The sequence below is a fragment of the Cebus imitator genome, unplaced genomic scaffold (genome assembly GCF_001604975.1).
Source record: "Cebus imitator isolate Cc_AM_T3 unplaced genomic scaffold, Cebus_imitator-1.0 Scaffold125, whole genome shotgun sequence".
Taxonomy (NCBI): domain Eukaryota; kingdom Metazoa; phylum Chordata; class Mammalia; order Primates; family Cebidae; genus Cebus; species Cebus imitator.
This window is the reverse complement of record NW_016107440.1, coordinates 4154093-4173892: the sequence shown is the minus strand read 5'-3', so window position 1 is coordinate 4173892 and position 19800 is coordinate 4154093. Positions and strand designations below refer to the sequence as shown.

Genomic DNA, 19800 nt, shown 5'->3' with positions numbered 1-19800 from the left:
GGTCCTGGAAACATCATGATTCTGGGGACATGGAGGTGCTGGGGACATGATTCTGGGGACATGGAGGTACTGGGGACATGGTTATGCTGGGGACACAGTAGTTCTGGCTTCACAGTGGTTCTGGGGACATGGTGACTCTGAAGGCATGTGACTCTGGGAGCATGGTGATGCTGGGGACATGGTGGTGCTAGAGATATGATGGTGCTGGGGATGTGCTAGTGCTGGGTTCATGGAGGTATTGGGGACATGGAGGTGCTGGGATATGGTAATGCTGGAGGACATGGTCATTTTGGGGACATGGTAATGCCAAGTTCATGGAGGTATTTGGGGACATGGAGGTGCTGGGGACCTGGAAGTGCTTGGGGACATGGTAATGCTGGGTTCATGGAAGTATTGGGAACATGGAGGTGCTGGGTATATGGTAATGCTGAAGGACATGGTCATTTTGGGGACATGGCAGTGCTGGGGGACATGGTGACACTGAAGACATGGTGATGCTGGGTACACAGTAATGGTGAGCATGGCAGTGCTGGTGACATTGTGAGGGTGAAAACATGGCAGTGCTGGGGATGTAATTGTGGTGCTGGGCACCCGGCACATTGTGATGCTTGGGACATTGTAATGCTAAAGACATGGTGACACTTAGGACATGTGATGCTGGGACATTGTAATGCTGGGAACACAGTGATGCTGAAGACCTCATGTTGCTGAGGGACATGATCACACTAGGGCCAGGGTGAAGCTGGGGACATGGTGTTCCTGGGATACAGTGATTCCAGGGGAAATGAAGATACATAATACAGTTATGCTGGGGACATGGTGCTGAGAGACACAGTGACACTGGGGACAAGGCGGGCTTCATTTCTTTAGCTCCCTCAGCGTGCGCCAGATGGATGCTCACAGTGCCAGGTACAAATGAAAGATGCTAGAAGAAGGGCTGTCCCACAGCAGTGTCTGGGGGAAGTGCTCCAGCCTGGCAGGGAGGTTAGCTGAGGGCTGGGAACAGCAGCTTCCAAGGATTAAAGTTAGGTGGGAGGAGGTGGCCCAGCTAATTTTAAATCTTGTGTCAGAGATGAGGGCAGATTATCAGGTCTTTTTCTGCACCACGATTTTGAAAAAGAGAGAAGAGATTTTTCCCTTAGGACAAATAGGGCTACATGGAGAGGAAGGTGAGAAGGGGAGATGGGGGCCCCAGTTACCCTGGAAATGGCACAATGGCCACGGCAGGGAGGACCACTGCTGCCCATGGCCTTGCACACCAACAGGGGTCCTGGGCTGAGCCACCTGTAAGCTGGGACGACTCCTTGCCCCTGGTAAGTGCTCAGGGCCAGCTTCCAACAGTCCTGGCTCTAGGAAGCATCAGCTTTCCTCATCTGTGTGCGTTTCTCAGGCCTGACTCTGTGCAGAATGCAGGACCGGAGCCCTGGGGAGCAGAGGTTCTGCCTCCCGGGCCCTGGTGGAGTTGGCCAGAAAGGGCACAGGCCCAGAGGAGGAGCTGTAATGAAGAGGGGGGGTTCCCTGGGCTCGTGGGGGCTGAGTAAAAATCTGCGAAGAAGGAAAGCGAGGTAGGGGCCACCTTGTAGGAAACCCTTGCAACCAGGCAGCCTGGTGGGAATGGGGAATTCTCATGTGGGCAAGAAGCGGGAGGTGAGGTGCCCAGAGCAGGTGTGGCCTCCTGGGCTGAGAAGAGCACAGAAGGCCTGTGCAGCCCCATGTGAGGCTGTGGGCTCCCCTCTGGCAGGAAGTGGGAACAGGAACGGACTATGGGAGAATGGCCTTGACCTCCCACAGCAGCTCTGAGCCCCCTCTCCCATGCTGGCGGCAGTGGCCGAGATATTCACCTATAGGATTTATCGTGCACCTTGCACAGACTTCGGGGAAATGTAAGATGCAGCATCATGGTTACATGAAAGCAAACCTCAATATATAATGCAGAAGACACACAGCGTCAAACAGTGTCTCCCCATTTGGGTTAAGGACACAGAGCTCCAAATCTCCCTGTCTGCACTCCTGTCCCTGCGTGGCTTGGGACCCGTGCCTTCCACTCTAGCCCTTTCACAGAACATCTGGAGAGGGGGAGTCCAAAGAGGCAAGAACCCCCAGGGGCCGCACAGGGAGACCTCACGAGTGGGGTGTGCTGCCCAAGCCTCCTGAGTCTCTGTCCGGCTTTCGTACCTCTGTTTCATGGTCTTCTCTTCACTTACTCACCTCCTTAGAGACAAACTGCTAAAATGCTATTCAAAAAAGTTCAAGGTTGGTAGAAGTGGGCAAGAGAAACAACAGGAAGGAAAGAAGTAAAGATTTATTGCCGGGCATGGTGACTCACACCTGTAATTCCAGTACTTTGGGAGGCCGAGGTGGGTGGATCACCTGAGGTCAGGAGTTCGAGACCAGCCTGGCAAACATGGCAAAACCCTGTCTCTACAAAAAAATACAAAACTTAGCTGGGTGTGGTGGCATACATCTGTGACCCCAGCTACTCAGGACGCTGAGGCGCAAAAATCGCTTGAACCCGGGAGGTGGAGGTTGCAGTAAGCTAAGAGTGCACCACTGCACTCCAGCCTGGGTGACAGAGCGAGACTCTGTCTCAAAAAAATATAGACAGATAGATAGATAGATAGATAGATAGATAGATACTTGCTCAGTGTCAGGTACTTTCATGTCTAGACTCATCTGATGATCATAACCACTATGCAGAGCAGATTGGCTACAGCTGCATTTTACAGATGGGGGCCACCAAAATCCAGATCACATCCTTAACCTTCTGGGCCACACAGGAATAGGTGGTGGGGCTGGAATTTTTTTTTTTTTTTTTTTTTTTTTTTTTTTGAGACGGGGTCTTGCCATATTGCCCAGCCTAGAATGCAGTGGCATGATCATGGCTCACTGCAGCCTTAACTTGCCAGGCTCCAACCATCCTCCCACCTCAGCCTCCTGAGTAGCTGGGACCACAGGTGTACACCACCCTGGCTATTTTTTGTATTTTTAGTAGAGATGGGGTTTTGCCATGTTGCCCAAGCTGGTCTTGAACTCCTGAACTCAAGCAGTCCACGAGGCTGGGATTTGAACACAGATCTGTCCCATGCCCAACTTCTGTCTTTCCTTCTATTCCATCCACATAGATTCACCTGCCTTTCCATAGTGGAGTGGGACACATTTGGGGTGCGCTGGAAGCACCTCTGCAAAGAAGGGGAGAGACAGAAAATGCCAGTCTCCCAACCTGCTCTCTGACCCCTCTTTCTCTGACCTGTTACAGCTACCAGAGCCGCCACATCATGAACATCACGCCAAGGGATACCCAGGCCCTGAGCCACCGTGAGTGCCTCCTGCCCTCTGTGGCTCGCACCCCCTCGGTCACCAAGGTCACTCCAGCCAAGAAGATTACCTTCCTCAAGCGAGGGGATCCACAGTTTGCTGGGGTCCGCCTAGCCGTTCACCAGCGCGCCTTTAAGACCTTTAGCGCCCTCATGGACGAGCTCTCTCAGCGCATGCCTCTCTCCTTTGGGGTGCGCTCTGTCACCACACCCCGGGGCCTGCACAGCCTCAGTGCCCTGGAGCAGCTGGAAGATGGTGGCTGCTATCTATGCTCTGATAAGAAGCCCCCCAAGACCCCCAGTGGGCCAGGCTGGCCACAGGGGAGAAGCCCCACTGCTCCACATTTGCGGGATATCAAAGGCCGGCGTGAAGCCCCAGGAACATCCTCCTCCCGGAAGAGTCTTAAAACTCCCCGGAAGATACTGTTGGTTAAGAACACAGACCCTCGCCTCCAGCAGACAGTGGTCCTCAGTCACAGGAATATGAGAAGCCTGGCTGCCTTTCTCAGCAAAGCCTCAGATCTGTTGTGCTTTCCTGTGAAGCAGGTGTACACAACCAGCGGGAAAAAGGTAGGCCGTCGGGGTCTGATGGTTCCTTGAAAAAGTTCTTTAGACCCCCAAGTCAAAATATTCACGTGGAAGAGGGAGATTATTCCTTAAAAACGGCACTTGATTGCCCTCCTACTAACTAAACATGAATAGCATGGAGATGTTCAGTCAAGTCAATTAATCAACAAGCAGTTGTGATTCATGTTTTTAGTTGCATTGAGAGAGGATGTGGTAAGTGCCAGGCATTGTGCCTTGTGTACTCTTGTTGTTGTCTTATCTAATAACCTATTAATGCAGGAGTTCAGTGCAGGAAACAGAAACCACTCAAGGTACCTTAATTAGAAGGTGATTTAATACAGGGCATTGGAGGGCTTCCAAATCTTTGGGAAGCCAGAGGTTGAATTGGAAGCTGGGTCTGCAGGAATGGCTCCCAGCACATGCAGGAAGCTACTACCTCTGCAGGAAGCCGCTATGATTATTGAGTTCAGGGACATCCATGGATGTAATTTTTGCCTTTCCAGGTTCTGCAGAACATGAATTTCCATGAAAGGTGGGCAGAATTGATGATGGAGGTTGACTGATCTAATTCAGTCTCCTCAAGATTCAGACCTGTTGCTACTTAACATCTGTATGCACCATTCCACCTTCATAAACATCACTGGATGTGGTGGCTCACACCAGTAATCCCAGCACTTTGGGAGGATGAGGCGGGCAGATCACCTGAGGTCAGGAGTTCGAGACCAGCCTGGCCAACATGATGAAACCCCATCTCTACTAAAAATACAAAAATTAGCCAGGCATGGTGGCACATGCCTGTAATCCCTGCTACTTGGGAGGCTGACGCAGGAGAATTGCTGGAACCTGAGAGGCAGAGGCTGCAGTGAGCCAAGATCCCACACTGCACTCCAGCCTGGGTGACAGAGCCAGACTTTGTCTCAAAAAAAAAAAAAATCATAACATCATTATAAAACCTTCATCATAAACATCAGCTACAGTAACTTGCACTCATGTAGTAATAGAGCTCTCCTCCTACAATCAGAAACCCTTTCACCTGCTTCCCCCAGTCACATTGTCACTGACCCTTCGTCTTCTATTCTGTGACAACCTCACCTTGATATCCCCTTATCTCAAGGTCTATTTATGTAGTCCAGCACCATCAAAGTAGTATAGGAAATAAAGAGCAAAGAAAAGCGAAACTGATGAATATGTATACCTAGCAGAGCTGTGAAGAAAATTATCTACCACAAGGCCGTTGTTGGTGTTTAAAGCTTCTTTCCACTCACTCCCTGTTCCTCTGTCTCCCACCAGCACCTCAGCTGATTATGGTTATGTACCTGGCAGAGTGACTGAACCATTTTCCCGAGAAGTCTGAGCCCTTGGGGTTCCTCACTAGATGGGGCTGCTGTGGTCTTGTGTTCGTGTTTACCCCTGGACATGACAGCCAATAGGCTGCCTGGGAAACAGGTGACTTCTTCCCTGTCCCATTATGTAATAGCTCTATTTCTCCCTTGGACAATCAGAACCAACCACCCCATCCAACACAGGATCTCCTTGTTGCCTGTTGGTTTATTGTCATGAGAAGCCTTGTATGTCCAAGGCAACTATTTCAGTTTTCAGCTCCATGGGGCCACTGTTGTGTTGTTGTTATTGTTGTTCATCGTCCTCCTCCTCCTTCTCCCCCGCCCCCTCCTCCTAGTCCTTCTTTTTAGAGACAGACTCTCACTCTTATTGCCCAGGCTGGAGTGCAGTGGTGCAATCTCGGCTCACTGCAACCTTGGTCTCACAAATTCAAGTGATTCTCTTGCATCGGGCTCCCAAGTAGCTGGAATTACAGGAGCCCACCACTATACCTGGCTAATTTTCATATTTTTAGTAGAGATGAAGTTTCACCATGTTGGCCACGCTGGTCTCAAACTTCCGACCTCAGGTGATCCACACACCTCGGCCTCCCAAAGTGCTGAGATTACAGGTGTGAGCCACCATGTCCAGCCCACTCTTGTGTCTTCTAAGAAGCATCATTCTCCCTTGGGTCCTGAGCCTTCCAAACCTATGCCATAACCCATGCAGATCACTTCTATCCGGAGAACTAATTTTATAGCAAAAGAAGTGAGAGAGTGGACCAACACCCATGGGATTCACTGTATAGCTTGCAGAGACCAAAACTGTTGGGATGGAAAGCAGAATGTGTGCAGTGAGGTCACAGGTGTCTTATTGCCAGAGAAACAGCACTAAGTATCAGTTGGTAGTTCAGAGCACATATCACATCCTGTAAGACAACATTCCAACATCATAAAGTGACGTCTTCTAGCTGCTGCCCAAACTGGGTCTTCCATAGAATATTCTATTGTTTCATAAGTTAGAGCTGCTTTGGGTGATGGGGTACATGGCCACACAGTGAGTTCCATGGGTGTTAGCCCATCTCACATCTTTGCTATAAAATCAGTCATTTGGATGGAACTTTGCATGGATCTTCCTGGGTTTTGGCAAGGATGAGCAAGGCATTCGGTGAGTCCATGGAGGGCAGAGAAGGATGATGGGCCAGGTTCAAAATCTACCTGTGAAGCAGGTGTCTGTTACAGTGGGCACAGATTGCTGAACACCACCATATCAGAGCGGTTTGATGTCATTAGGTTTCCACCAGGGGTCCGGCTGCGTCCCTCAAGGTCTGATGTGAATCACTGGGTCTCTGCTCTTAGCAGATCAGGCCATGAGCAGAGGGGGCAGCCAGGTTTGCTTGAATGAGGTGGAGCGTCTGCTGCTAGTTGAAGCCTCTTTGCCACTTTGTTCAGGAGCTGCCTGAGCATACCTGGGGTGGCTGGAGGAAGCAGATGGTTGACTTTGCAGAGCTGGTCATTGTATCCACAAGATTTTCATCTTTTGGTAAACATGCACGGGGGTCACCAATGTTCGCACCCTCTGGGCCAGTTCTGAGTGATCCATTCAGATTCGTCTCTGGACTTCCTGTCACCCATCCTCCAGTCCCCTTCCTTCAAGTCCCTTGATTGTCAGATTTAACTGCTAACCACTGCCCACTGCCCATAAATTACTCTAGAACCTCTTGCCATTGCTTCTTCCAAGTAGTCACCAAATCACTCTGTCCCCTGGGTTTTCCTTCCCCACTGCCCTTCATGGCCCAAGCGAGTCTGTCAACACAGCAGCCACCCCTTGGTCATGTCAGCATACTCTCGGCAACTGTCTGAAAGCCAGAATAGAATCTTTTCTTCTTCAGTTAGCTGGGACGGGGAATTTCCTAGGAAGTCATAGGTGTGTGCTGAGGAGGGACGGAAACACGGCAGGAGCAGGTGAGCTGGGGTGTGAGCCTCCTGCTCGAGCAACTTACTGATGCCTCAGTCAAGCTTCTTGACCCTGATCTAGTCTGTGTCACCTCCACCTGGTGATCAGGGTCCACTCCGCACAGCACCCCTGCTTTATGGCTTGATGGCACACCTAACACCAGGTTCAGTTATCTTTCAGCCACCAGCAGAAGCAGTTCTGCATTTGAGTTTTGGCAACAAGAGAAAAGAGACTCTTTGACAGCAGTTGCAGAAGCCCCCAGGTCCTCTGGCCATCCTCGAGTTAGGGCTTAGACCTTGAACTTGCCATTTTTCAACAGTTGGAAGTGGCCAGCCCACTCCATAGCCCTTGCAGTTCTCACTCTCATTCGAAGAGGCTATCCCCACAGCCAGTGGAGGGTCCAAGTCCTGCTCTCAGGAAGCACTGCTTTCTACTATCAGAGGGGATCATCTAAGAACTGTGTTGTCACTTGTGTGCCACATACTACGAATGCCCCATTGTCACCAGTTTATCACCACCTTCACATCATCCAGATGAGAACATGAATCCCAGATTCCTATCTTTGAAGGTCCATTGCCTGTGGCCACCTCCGATGTGATACTCTGTGTCAGCCATGCTTCAGTATGGGAAACAGAATCCTCTCTCAGCATCTTAAGCAGGAAGGAATTACACTCAGAGTGTTTGATGCTTAGAGATTCACTGAAAGGCTGGAGGAGCACAGGCTGGGTCCTGGAAAAGACTCCCAGAATGCTTCAGACCAACCTGTCAGTGGTGTCTATGAAATGAGGAAAGGGGGTTTTGGGGATTGCCTCTGGAATGACTGAGCTCTGAATTACCCCACCATTGCTGGGATCCCAGATGGGAAGATGATGGGTACTAGAACAACGAGGGCATCTTTTGCCGTCTCAGCGGCACACGTCTCTCTGCATCTTTGACTTCATTTTGCTTGTGGCAAGAGTCAGGAACAAAAGGAAGATGACCTCTGCTTCGCCGCCATGTTCCACGCCCTGCACAAGTGCATCTAATTAGTGAGACTTATTTTGCATTTAGACACCAAGCTGCAAGGGAGTTCAGGAAATGGGCTGGCAGCTTTCTAAACTCTGCAGTCCTGGGCCAAGTGTGGTGGTTCACACCTGTAATCCCAGCACTTTGGGAGGCCAAGGCAGGTGGATCACTTGAGGTCAGAAGTTCGAGACCAGCCTGGCCAACATGGGGAAACTCCAACTCTACAAAAAATTCAAAATTAGCCTGGCATGGTTGTGCATGCCTGTAGTCCCAGCTACTCGGAGGCTGAGGCAGAAGAATCGCTTGGAACTGGGAGGTGGAGGTTGCACCACTGCACTCCAGCCTGAGCGACCGAGCAAGACTCCGTCTCAAAAACAAACAAACAAACAAAACCAAAACAAACAAAGAAATCTCTGCAGTACTGGAAAGCACACCAGAAACAGAGTGGGATAGAAGTAGCTGGTCTAGGGCTTAGCATTCACCACACAAACTCACCAGGTACCTGATATATTACTATTATTCATTATTATTATTAATATTTGAGACAGCCTCTGACTCTGTTGCCCGGGCTGAAGTGTAGTAGCACAATCTCAGCTCATTGCAGCCTCGACCTCCTGGGCTCAAGTGATCCTTCCACCTCAGCCTCCCAAGCAGCTGGAATTGCAGTCACATGCCACTACGCCTGGCTAATTTTATTGGTATTTTTTAGTAGAAACAGGGTTTCACCATATTGCCCAGGCTGATCTCAAACTCCTGGGCTCAAGGGATCTACTTGCCTCAGCCTCTCAAAGTTCTGAGATTACAGATGTGAGCCACTGCATTTGGCTGGTAGCTGATATTATTATCCCCTTGGGACAGATAAGAAAAGTCAAGCACAGAGATTAAATAATTTGCTCCTAGTTGCCTGGGTGGCAAATGATAGAGCTAACATGTTTGGAAAAGGAAAAAGAACATGCCCTGTGCTTTAAAGATGGAAATACATCCGCAAGCATTGCTAATTGCAATGTAATGCAAGGATGCTTTTGAGTTGGCGTGCATTACCATGGACTAGCGTGTGCCGTATAAACAGACAAATGAGACAAGATCCCTACCTTGAGTTAGCTACATTTTAGTGGGTGCGGCGATGGAGAGAGCTGGCACAATATGAGTGAACCGGAGGAAAGACATTAGGGTATTTTCACCTAGACTTATTGCAGAGCTGTTAGAGTTTCTGTAAACATAATGACCTCCTTTCTCCCCAGGAAGAATCAAAACATGATTATCAACGTTCGCGTTCCCTCCCGGATAGTTGTTCTTGAAAATGCTCCTTTTCCTGTGGATTTTAGGCTTCTGCCTCTCCCTAGGAATGGGAGCATCATTTAGTCTTTAATATTTTCTTCTTTCCTGGAGAGTCTGATTCCCTAGAAGCATGGCTGCATCTATGAATTCATAGACTTGGGTCATGTTTGTATTTTTTTGATGGACTAGAAATCTAAATCAAAGAAGAAATGGACCTAGTCATTTACACTTGGTCTTAGCCAAAAGGCAAAGAAGCCATGGACCTAGTCATTTAAAACCAACTTCTAATTTGCTAGGCTGAAAGACCTAGTGCACAACACATTTCTATGACATATTTTTGGGAAAGATAATGTAATGTTTCCTCTTTCATTTTTTTTGTTAATGAGCATACCTTTCTAATTTTAGAAAATGAAAAAGAACATGCTCTATGCTTTAAAGATGGAGATACGTTCCCCAGCATTGCTAATTACAATGTAATCCCATCAACAGTGCAAACCCTGAGATCTGCAGGGGCCTCTGGGTCCAGGGACCTGTCTACTGGAATGGAGTACTGCAGTGACATGGCCTGCCCTGAGCCCAGCAGTGGGTAGAGGATATCCTGATGGGTCTGGGGAGGGCCAGGACCTTAGATACCATTGCAGGAGTCTGGAAGAGAAGGGGTCCCTGCAGGGAGAGTGGTGCCTAGCCCCTCTTCCTCACCACTTGGGCAGAGGAAGAGGCAACAGACTCAGATTGTACTAGAAAACACAGGTCAGGCAGCACAGAGGCTCCTCCATTTGGGAAAAGGGTGAGAGAGTGAATCAGGCCTCCCTGTGGGAGCTGGAGCAGGTGCTGCTCTGGCTGCTTCAGGGAATACATGTTCTAGAGGCTGGACATGTGGGCAGAGACGCAGCCTGCAGACGTCTTTCGCAGCAGCGGCATCCAGAGTGACCTTCGATCACAGGCCTCACACCTGGTGGAGGGAGGGGTATAGTTAGAGCGGGAGATCATGGTGGTGGGACCTCAGCCCCCAGCTAGTGATGGAGGTGCTAGGGGGAGTGGAAAAGACTCCTCCTTGGACCAGGAAACAGGGGTGAGATGGGCAGAAATCAGGACAGGGCTGGCGAGACTGGCCTTCCTCCCCCAGGCCTTGGGACAGAGGGTGTCTGCAGCCCAGGCCTCCTGACCCCTCGCCCTCCCTCAGGTGGACTCACTGCAGGCCCTGCTGCACAGCCCCTCCGTGCTGGTATGCGCCGGGTATGAGGCCTTCAGACCTCCAGCCATGGAAAATGCCAGGAGAAGTGAGGCTGGAACTTTATCTGGGCTGACTTCAAGAAACAAAAACGGTGAGTTGGTGTTTGAATTTCTCCCATCTGATTTGCCCTGGATGGTGGTTCAGTAGGGCTGAGTGGATACCTTCCAGATAATTTGGGAAACTTCCCTTTGGCCCCAAATCTTAGGTATCCCAGTCATTTTGGTATCTCTCTTGCCTCTTCCTTCTTCTCATCACTGTCAGCCTCACTCGGGTTGAACATTTGACTGAGATAGGAGAAGGCAGTGCTTGGCATATAAAAGGAACAGAGGCTGGGTACAGTGGCTCATGTCTGTAATTTCAGCACTTTGGGAGGCCAAAGTGAGAGGACTGCTTGAGTCCACCAACCTGGGCAACATAATAAGACTCTGTCGCTACAAAAAAATACAAAAAATTTGGCCAGGCATAATGGCACATGCCTATAGTTCCAGCTACTTGAGAGTCTGAGGTGGGAGGATCACTTGAGCCTGTGAGGTTGAGGCTGCAGTGAGCCGTGATTGTACCACTTCAATCCAGCCTGGATGGCAGAGAAGGGAGCCTGTCTCTAAATAAATAAATAAATAGAACAGGGATTAAGACATCTTGAACTTGAAATTTCTAGAATCTAAAATAAATTTTATTAAGAACCACAGGCGCAGAGGCTCACACCTGTAATCCCAGCAGTTTGGGAGGCCAGGGCAGGAAGATCACTTGAGCCCAGGAGTTCAAGACAGGCCTAGACAACAGAGCAAGACCCTGCCTTTACCGAAAAAATAAATAAGTAAATGAACAAATTAGCCAGGCATGGTGGCACATGCCTGTGGTCCCAGCTACTTAGGAGGCAGAGGTGGGAGGATCATTTGAGCCCAGGAGTTTGAGACTTCAGTAAGTCATGGTCACGCCACTGCTCTCCAGCCCAGGCAACAGAGACCCTGTCTCAAAAAGGAACAACTGCAGTGGGCATGACATCATGGCAGCAATGGGCTGTGTGTGTTGTGACATCCTTTCATGGTCACGACAGTCTCAGGCAACAGTGGTGGCCTGCACGGGGGCAAAAGAACTAAAACTAACCAAGGCCATGGGTCATCCAGCCAGCCAGCCAGCCAGCCAATGAGCCAGTCTGTACTATGTTATTCTTTAAAACCACACACACTTAGTTTTTAAAAGCACAATTAACAAATGCAGTTTGATAATGGAAAAATGGGATGAGTAAACAAAGTACTTACTAAACAAAGTACTTACTATCCTTTGTGAAAAGCTCAGCAAATACCAACAAGGACAGGCTCAGTGATCCCTGTAGGACAGATAGTGGAGGCACAAGGACAATTTACTCTGGGCCCCTCCCTGGAGGAGTCCTCAGCCTCATTTGGCCCCTGTGGGGGGGCAGGACTGGGCAAAACCATCTTCTGCCCAGATGTGCACCTGAGGTCTGTTCTTTTGCTGACTGTAGACTCAGCCTCTGCTAGCACTACCCTCTTGCCGCGTGTTGGCTCTGAAGATGAAATTCGAAAGCACTTAAGGGCTTCATTCATTCATCCTTTTTTTTTTTTTTCTTTTTTTGAAACAGAGTGTTGCTCTATCACCTAGGCTGGAGTGCAGTAACGTGATCTTGGCTTACTGCAACCTCTGCCTCCTGGGTTCCAGCAATTTTCGTACCTCAGCCTCCCAAGTAGCTGGAATTACAGGCACCTGCCACAACCCCCAGCTATTTTTTTGCATTTTTAATAGAGACGGGGTTTCCCCACGTTGGTCAGTCTGGTCTCGAACTCCTGACCTCAGGTGATCCACCTACCTTGGCCTCCCAAAGTGCCGGGATTACAGGTGTGAGCCACCATGCCTGGTGCATCCTTCCTTAGAGCCACTCCTTTGCATCCCCAGCGGCCCTTTCTTCTCTCTTTCATGGCTGGGGTGCAGGCTTGACTAGCAGGACCTGATACGGTGCAGCCGGGTCTTTCCCTGCAATCAATTATCAACCCAGGAGCTTGATGAGGGTTAGGGTGATAAATCACCACTAATAATCGCAGGGCATATAACAGTTAACAATCAGGGTCATATGCAGCAGTTTATCGATTTCACCTTCTGAGCTGGCGGTGGGCATGAGGAGGGCTAGGAGCAAGCTCTGGGCACTGCCGCTCTGCCTGCCAAGTGTGCATCTCTCGAGAGCCTACTGTGTGCCAGCAACGATGGAGGAAGTTTTATATGTATGGCCATGCATTAATATGAACCGACTCGATCAATATTATTATGCTTATTTTACGGTTGAGAAAACAGGCTCTGCCAAAAACTATGCAGCTAGGAAGTGGCAGAGTTGAGACTGAATTCAGGCTCAAGTTCTCCTTGCTAGACGATGCCAGTTCACAGACTGGTAGCTCTGTGGATTGTCATTCTAGAATAGCTCTGCCCTTAACATGCTCTTTTTTTTTTTAATGGTCTCACTCTGTCATCCAGGTTGGAGTGCAGTGGCACACAGCTCACTGCAGCCTCGAACTCTGGGACTCAGGGGATTCTCCCGCCTCGGCCTTCCAAGTAGCTAGGAAGCTGGGACTGTAGGGCATACTACCATGCTTAGCTAATTATTTTTTAACTTTTTTTTTTTGTAGAGATGGCGTCTCATTATGTTGCCCAGGCTGGTCTTGAAACCCTGAGCTCAGGCAGTCCTCCCGCCTCGGTTGGGTGCTTGGATTACCAGCATGAGCCACTGCGCCTGGCCCTTACCGTGCATTTTGGAGGCAGTGGTGGTATCCAGGTGGTGGCAGACTCATGACTGTATCATCTTTTCCTCTTTTCTTTTCCTCTTTGCTGCATGCCAGGGAGCTGGGGGCCAAAGACCAAGCCGAGCGTGATCCATTCACGGTCCCAGTCAGGCAGCAGGCCACAGCTGCCAGAGAGGCCTGGTCCCAGTGACCTGCTGGCGGGCCCTGCTCCTGACAGGCACCCTCAAGACACGCCGGCGCAGCCGGGCCCGCTGGTGGCCGGCGATGACATGAAGAAGAAGGTCCGCATGAACGAGGACGGCAGCCTGTCCGTGGAGATGAAAGTCCGCTTCCACCTGGTCGGCGAGGACACACTTCTGTGGTCCCGGAGGATGGGCCGGGCCACCGCCCTCAGCACAGCCGGCGGGGAGGACCCCGTTCTGGGGGAGGTGGACCCTCTCTGCTATGTGTGGGAGGGCTACCCCTGGGGCTTCTCACAGCCTGGGGTGTGGGGACCCCAGCCCTGCAGGGTGGGATGCGGGGAAGCCTTTGGCCGAGGTGGGCATCCAGGGCCCAAGTATGAAATCTGGACGAATCCCCTGCATGCCTCCCAGGGAGAGAGAGTGGCAGCTCGGAAAAGGTGGGGACTGGCCCAGCATGTCCGCTGCAGTGGCCTGTGGGACTGCAGGGCTCCCGGGAGGGAGAGATGCAGCCAGGACAGCGCCAGCCCCGCCTCCAGCACCGGCCACCCCGAGGGCTCAGAGCCAGACTCTTCCTGCTGCCCCAGGATCCCAGAAGACAGGATGGACAGTGGCAGCTCCTCTGCCCGGAGAGGGGCCGAGTGGGAAGCTGGCGGGAGGCTGGGTGAGGAGCCCAGCATGTGCACAGACGGAGCAGGGCTGGGCAGCCCAGAGCAAGGCGGCCGCCTAACATCCAGGGCCCAGAGTGAGGAGAGGACTTCTTCAGACTCATCAGCCAGCAGCAGGGAAGGATCCAGCGAATGGGGCGGGCGGACCCGGGGCTGCCTGGGCAAGGTAAGGGCTGAGACCTCCCAGCAGGAGGCCACTGAGGGAGGCGTCCTGGGTTCTCCAGCCCTGAGTCTTTCATCTTTAAGGAGTGAGGACCTGCAGGCGGAGATGCCAGGACATGGCACCGAGCACCAGCAGGCCAGCGGTGCATCTGTGATGAGGGAGCCTCTGGCTTCGGGCCTTTCCAGCTCCTGGGACTCAGAAGGAGCCTCTTCCACCCCTCCCACCTGCACTTCAGCCCAGCAGAGGCGGAGAAGGCACAAGAGCCGGGCCAGTGCGGTGTCCTCACCCAGCAGCCCTGGCCTTGGCCGAGTGGCCCCAAGAGACTCTCCCAGGCAGTGTCGCTACTGCAGGGGCACCCACAGCCCGCTGGACTCCCCTGCAACCAAGCAAGTGCCGAGGCCTCCTCAGCAGCGAAGGGCCTGCCGGGATGGCTCAGTGCCACGATCTTCTGGAAGCTCATCGAGCTCCAGGACACAAGCCTCCAGGGACCTGAGACCTCCCTCCTCGGGCTCTTTTCCTTCCCAGGACCTTCTGGGAACCAGCAGTGCCACTGTCACCCCTGCAGGCCACCCGGACTGTGCCTCTGGGATCTCCCCCAACAACGTTCCCTCTGCTGGGTGGGCAGGGGAGGCAGGGTCCAGGACATGCTCACCGGCCCCCATGCCGCCTCACACATCCAACTCCTGCCCAAAATCTGGGGCGGCCAGCCTGGGGGATCAGGCCAAGGACACCCCGCAGCCCTCCTTGCCATTGGTTCTGCAGGTTGAACGGCCTGAGCAAGGGGCATTAGACCCCCACCAAGGCCACTCCTGCTCACAGACCGGGACACTGTCGGCCCAAGAGGCCCAGTGGGGACCCTCCCTGGAGGCCCGCTGGCTGTGTGGCAGGTACTGTCCCACCCCACCCAGGGGGCGGCCCTGCCCTGAGAGGCGCCCTTCCAGCTGTGCCAGCACCAGCAGCAGCCACCGGAGTGCTGCCTGTGGGCCAGGTGGGAGCCAGCAGGAGGAGGAGACACACCAGGCAGAGCTCACAGCGTCCTCTGGCCCCAGTTCAGGGGCATCTAGGAGCAGCGGCGCCAGCCAGGGTGTGAGGTGTGGGGTGCTGTCCCAGGAGAAGACCGCTAGTCGGGGAGACCCCCAGGGGCAGGAGGAGGCTAGCGGCATGTCCCCTGGCACGCTGCCCCGCTCGACTCCAGAGGCGGTGGTCCGAGAATGGCTGGACAACATTCCGGAAGAGCCCGTATTCATGACATATGAGATGGTGGACGAGACCACAGGTGCAGCGGGGGATGGCCTGAGAGGCCCTGAGGTGGACCCTGGGGATGACCAGGCTCTGGGAGGCCTGGTGGAGCCAGCTGACGCCAGACAGCCCCTGGAAGGGGATGCTGGACAGGACCTAGAGCCAGAGGGAGTCCTCCTGGTGAGTGGTGACGTTGGTCCCCCATCAGGAGAGGGTATCCCCCAAGGGGCATCTCCAGAGGGAGTTTCTGAAGCCCCTGCAGAGGCCGGAGTGGACAGAGGGGCCCCGGTCAGCTGTGGGGTGGGCCTGCGGGCACTTCCTGGCCGGGTGTCTGCCTCCACGCAGATCATGAGGGCACTGATGGGATCCAAGCACAACCGGCCCAGCAGTGTGCCCGAAGTGTCTCGGCCTTTGGCCAGGAGGCTCAGCCACTCAGCCGGGGCCCTCATTACCTGTCTGGCCAGCCTCCAGTTCTTTGATGAGGACTCTGGGTCTCCTGCCAGCAAAGTGAGGTTCAAAGACTCCCCTCGGTACCAGGAGTTGCTCCGCATCTCGAAGGACCTGTGGCCGGGATGTGACCTTGGGCAGGACCAGCTGGACTCGGGCCTCTGGGAGCTCACGTGGAGCCAGGCTCTGCCAGACCTTGGGTCCCATGCTGTGACAGAGAACTTCACGCCCACGTCCTCCTCTGGCGTGGACATCAGTAGCGGCTCTGGAGGCTCAGGGGAGAGCAGCATACCCTGTGCCATGGATGGCACTCTGGTCCCTGAGGGGACAGAGCTGTCCCTGAAAACCTCAAACCAGAGGTCTGATTCCAGAACCTCTGAGAACCCAGGGGATCTGGAAAAGCAACAGCACTGTTGTTCCCCAGCCTGCGCTTGTGCCACCAAGGAGGAGGAAGCAGAAAGAGACAGGGAGGAGCAGATGGCTGAAAACACAATGCAAGAAGAGGAGGCGCAGTTAGAGGAAACTAAAGAAGGAACAGAAGGAGAACCGCAAGGAGAAGAGGCGCAGTTAGAGGAAATGAAAGAAGAAACAGGAGAACTGCAAGGAGAAGAGGCGCAGTTAGAGGAAATGAAAGAAGAAACAGAAGGAGAACTGCAAGGAGAAGAGGCGCAGTTAGAGGAAATGAAAGAAGAAACAGGAGAACTGCAAGGAGAAGAGGCGCAGATAGAGGAAACCAAAGAGGAATCAGAACTGCAAGAAGAGGTGCAGTTAGAGGAAGTGGAAGAAGCAGCAGAAGGAGAAAGGCTTCAAGAAGAGGGGACGCAGTTAGAGGAAACCAAAGAGGAATCAGAACTGCAAGAAGAGATGCAGTTAGAGGAAGTGGAAGAAGAAGCAGAAGGAGAAGGGCTTCAAGAAGAGGGGGCGCAGTTAGAGGAAACTAAAGAAGAAACAGGAGGAGGAGAACTGCAAGAAGAGGTGCAGTTCGAGGAAACAAAAGAAGAAACAGAAGAACAGCTGCAAGAAGAGGCACAGCTAGAGGAAGTTAAAGAAGGACCAGAAGGAGGACTGCAAGAAGAGGTTCTTGAAGAAGTTCTCAAAGAGGAAGAGCTTCCAGAAGAAGGACACGTCTGCGGACAGGAATTGTCAGAGGCCGGCTCTCTGGATGGGGAAGGCTCCCAGGAAGAGGACGCAGTCCAGGAGGAGGAAGTGGGAAGAGCCTCTGCCTCTGCAGAGCCATGCCCCCCAGAGGGCACAGAGGAGCCCACGGAGCCCCTTAGTCATCTCAATGAGATGGACCCAAGTGCCAGTGAGAGTCAAAGTGGCTCCCAGCTTGAGCCTGGCTTGGAAAAGCCACCTGGAGCTGCCTGGATGGGCCAGGAACACACGCGGGCCCCACCTACCCAAGGGGCTGCAGAGAAGAGCTCTTCGGTGGCCTGCAGAGTGGCTCTGGACTGTGACCCCATCTTGGTGTCTGTGTTGCTAAAGAAGACAGAGAAGGCCTTCCTGGCCCACCTTGCCAGCTCAGTGGCTGAGCTCCGAGCACGCTGGGGCCTGCAGGACAACGATCTGCTGGACCAGATGGTGGCCGAGCTGCAGCAGGACGTGGCCCGGCGCCTCCAGAGCAGCACCGAGAGAGAGCTCCAGAAGCTCCAGAGCCGAGCGGAGCGGATGGTGCTGGGGCCTCCCCGGGAGACCCGCACGGGGGAGCTGCTCCTGCAGACCCAGCAGCGCAGACACCGCCTCTGGGGCCTGCGCAACCTCTCGGCCTTCTCTGAGCGGACGCTGGGCCTGGAGCCCCTCTCCTTCACCCTGGAGGACGAGCCGGCCCTCAGCACAGCCCTGGGCACCCAGCTAGGTGCAGAGGCTGAGGGAGAGGAGTTCTGTCCTTGCGAGGCCTGCGTGAGGAAGAAGGTGAGCCCTACGTCCCCCAAGGACACAAGGGGGGCCACCAGAGGTCCCATCAGAGAGGCTTTTGACCTGCGGCAGATTCTGCAGAGGAAGAAGGGAGAACGTACCGATGGGGAGGCAGCAGAGGTGGTCCCTGGCAGGACCCCCATGGACCCCATAAGCACCAGGACTGTCCAGGGAGCTGATGGGAGGCCAGGGCTGGGGCTGGGCCCAGGGCCTGGAGTGGATGAGGAAGAGGACAGCGAGGGGAGCCAGAGACTCAACAGAGGCAAAGATCCCAAACTGGGGGAGGCAGAGCGAGCTGCCGTGGCTCAGGAGAGAGAAGGGAAAACCCACAGCAGCAAAACCAGCGCCAGCAGTGAGCTGGAGGAAGCTGAGCTGGAGGGAGAGGGCGTGGGTGAGAGGGGAGAAACTGGGGACCAGGACTCTGGGCATGAGGACAACTTGCAGGGTGAAGCTGCGGCAGGAGGTGACCAAGATCCAAGACAGAGTGATGGAGCCGAAGGCATAGAGGCCCTGGAGGCCAAAGAGGAGACTCAGGAGGCAGAAGAGGAGGGCCAAGAGGCAGAAAAAGAGGCCCAGGAAGCAGAAGAGGAGGCCCAGCCAGAGTCAGAAGATATAGAGGCCCTGGAGGCCGAAGGGGAGGCCCAGGAGGCAGAAGGGGAGGCCCAACCAGAGTCAGAAGGTGTAGAGGCCCAGGAGGCAGAAGGGGAGGTCCAGGAGGCTGAAGGGGAGGCCCAGCCAGAGACAGAAGGTGTAGAGGCCCAGGAGGCTGAAGGGGAGGCCCAGCCAGAGTCAGAAGGTGTAGAGGCCCAGGAGTCAGAAGGTGTAGAGGCCCAGGAGGCTGAAGGAGAGGCCCAGCCAGAGTCAGAAGGTGTAGAGGCCGAGGAGGCAGAAGGGGAGGCCCAGCCAGAGTCAGAAGGTGTAGAGGCCCAGGAGGCAGAAGAGGAGGCCCAGGAGGCAGAAGGGGAGGCCCAGCCAGAGTCAGAAGGTGTAGAGGCCCAGGAGGAAGAAGAGGAGGCCCAGGAGGCTGAAGGGGAGGCCCAGCCAGAGTCAGAAGATGTAGAGGCCCAGGCGGCAGAAGGGGAGGCCCAGCCAGAGTCAGAAGGTATAGAGGCCCAGGAGGGAGCAGAGGAGGCCCAGGAGGCTGAAGGGGAGGCCCAGCCAGAGTCAGAAGGTGTAGAGGCCCAGGAGGCTGAAGGGGAGGCCCAGCCAGAGTCAGAAGGTGTAGAGGCCCAGGAGGGAGCAGAGGAGGCCCAGGAGGCTGAAGGGAAGGCCCAGCCAGAGTCAGAAGGTGTAGAGGCCCCAGAGGCAGAAGGGGAGGCCCAGCGAAAGTCAAAAGGTATAGAGGTTCTGGAGGCAGAACAGGAGGCCCAGGAGGCTGAAGAGGAGACCCAGCCAGAGTCAGAAATTACAGAGGCCCCAGAGGTTGAAGGGGAGACCCAGGAAGCAGAAAGGGAGGCTCAGCCAGATTCAGAAGGTGTAGAGGCCCCAGAGGTAGAAGGGGAGGACCAGCCAGAGTCAGAAATTGTAGAGGCCCTGGAGGCTGAATGGGAAGCCAAGGAGGCAGAAGGCGTAGAGGCCCCAGAGGCTGAAGGGGAGATCCAGGAGGCAGAAGGGGAGGCTCAGCCAGAGTCAGAAGGTGTAGAGGCCCTGGAGGCTGAAGGGGAGACCCAGGAGGCTGAAGGGGAGACCCAGGAGGCAGAAGAGGAGGCCCAGCCAGAGTCAGAAAGTGTAGAGGCCCTGGAGGCTAAAGGGGAGGCCCAGCCAGA

At 53.7% G+C, this 19800-nt stretch overlaps 1 protein-coding gene across 48 annotated transcripts in view; it reads left to right on the top strand.

Moving 5' to 3' along the window:
- RP1L1 (RP1 like 1) overlaps nucleotides 1–19800 on the top strand; it is a 53620-nt gene that overhangs the window by 32181 nt on the left and 1639 nt on the right. For 6 of the 48 annotated variants that reach the window (XM_037742716.1, XM_037742712.1, XM_037742722.1 and 3 more), the window contains exons 2-8: nucleotides 3257–3884; nucleotides 10624–10765; nucleotides 13521–16662; nucleotides 16867–18742; nucleotides 18884–19270; nucleotides 19340–19516; nucleotides 19565–19768. In XM_037742716.1, the coding sequence (XP_037598644.1) occupies nucleotides 3276–3884; nucleotides 10624–10765; nucleotides 13521–16662; nucleotides 16867–18742; nucleotides 18884–19270; nucleotides 19340–19516; nucleotides 19565–19768 (6537 nt within the window). In that variant the 5' untranslated portion in view covers nucleotides 3257–3275. Of the gene's footprint in view, nucleotides 1–3256; nucleotides 3885–10623; nucleotides 10766–13520; nucleotides 16767–16866; nucleotides 18752–18782; nucleotides 18847–18883; nucleotides 19283–19322; nucleotides 19526–19564; nucleotides 19778–19800 lie in introns of all 48 variants that reach the window. The other 42 variants (XM_037742719.1, XM_037742714.1, XM_037742715.1 and 39 more) reach the window with 32 other exon arrangements.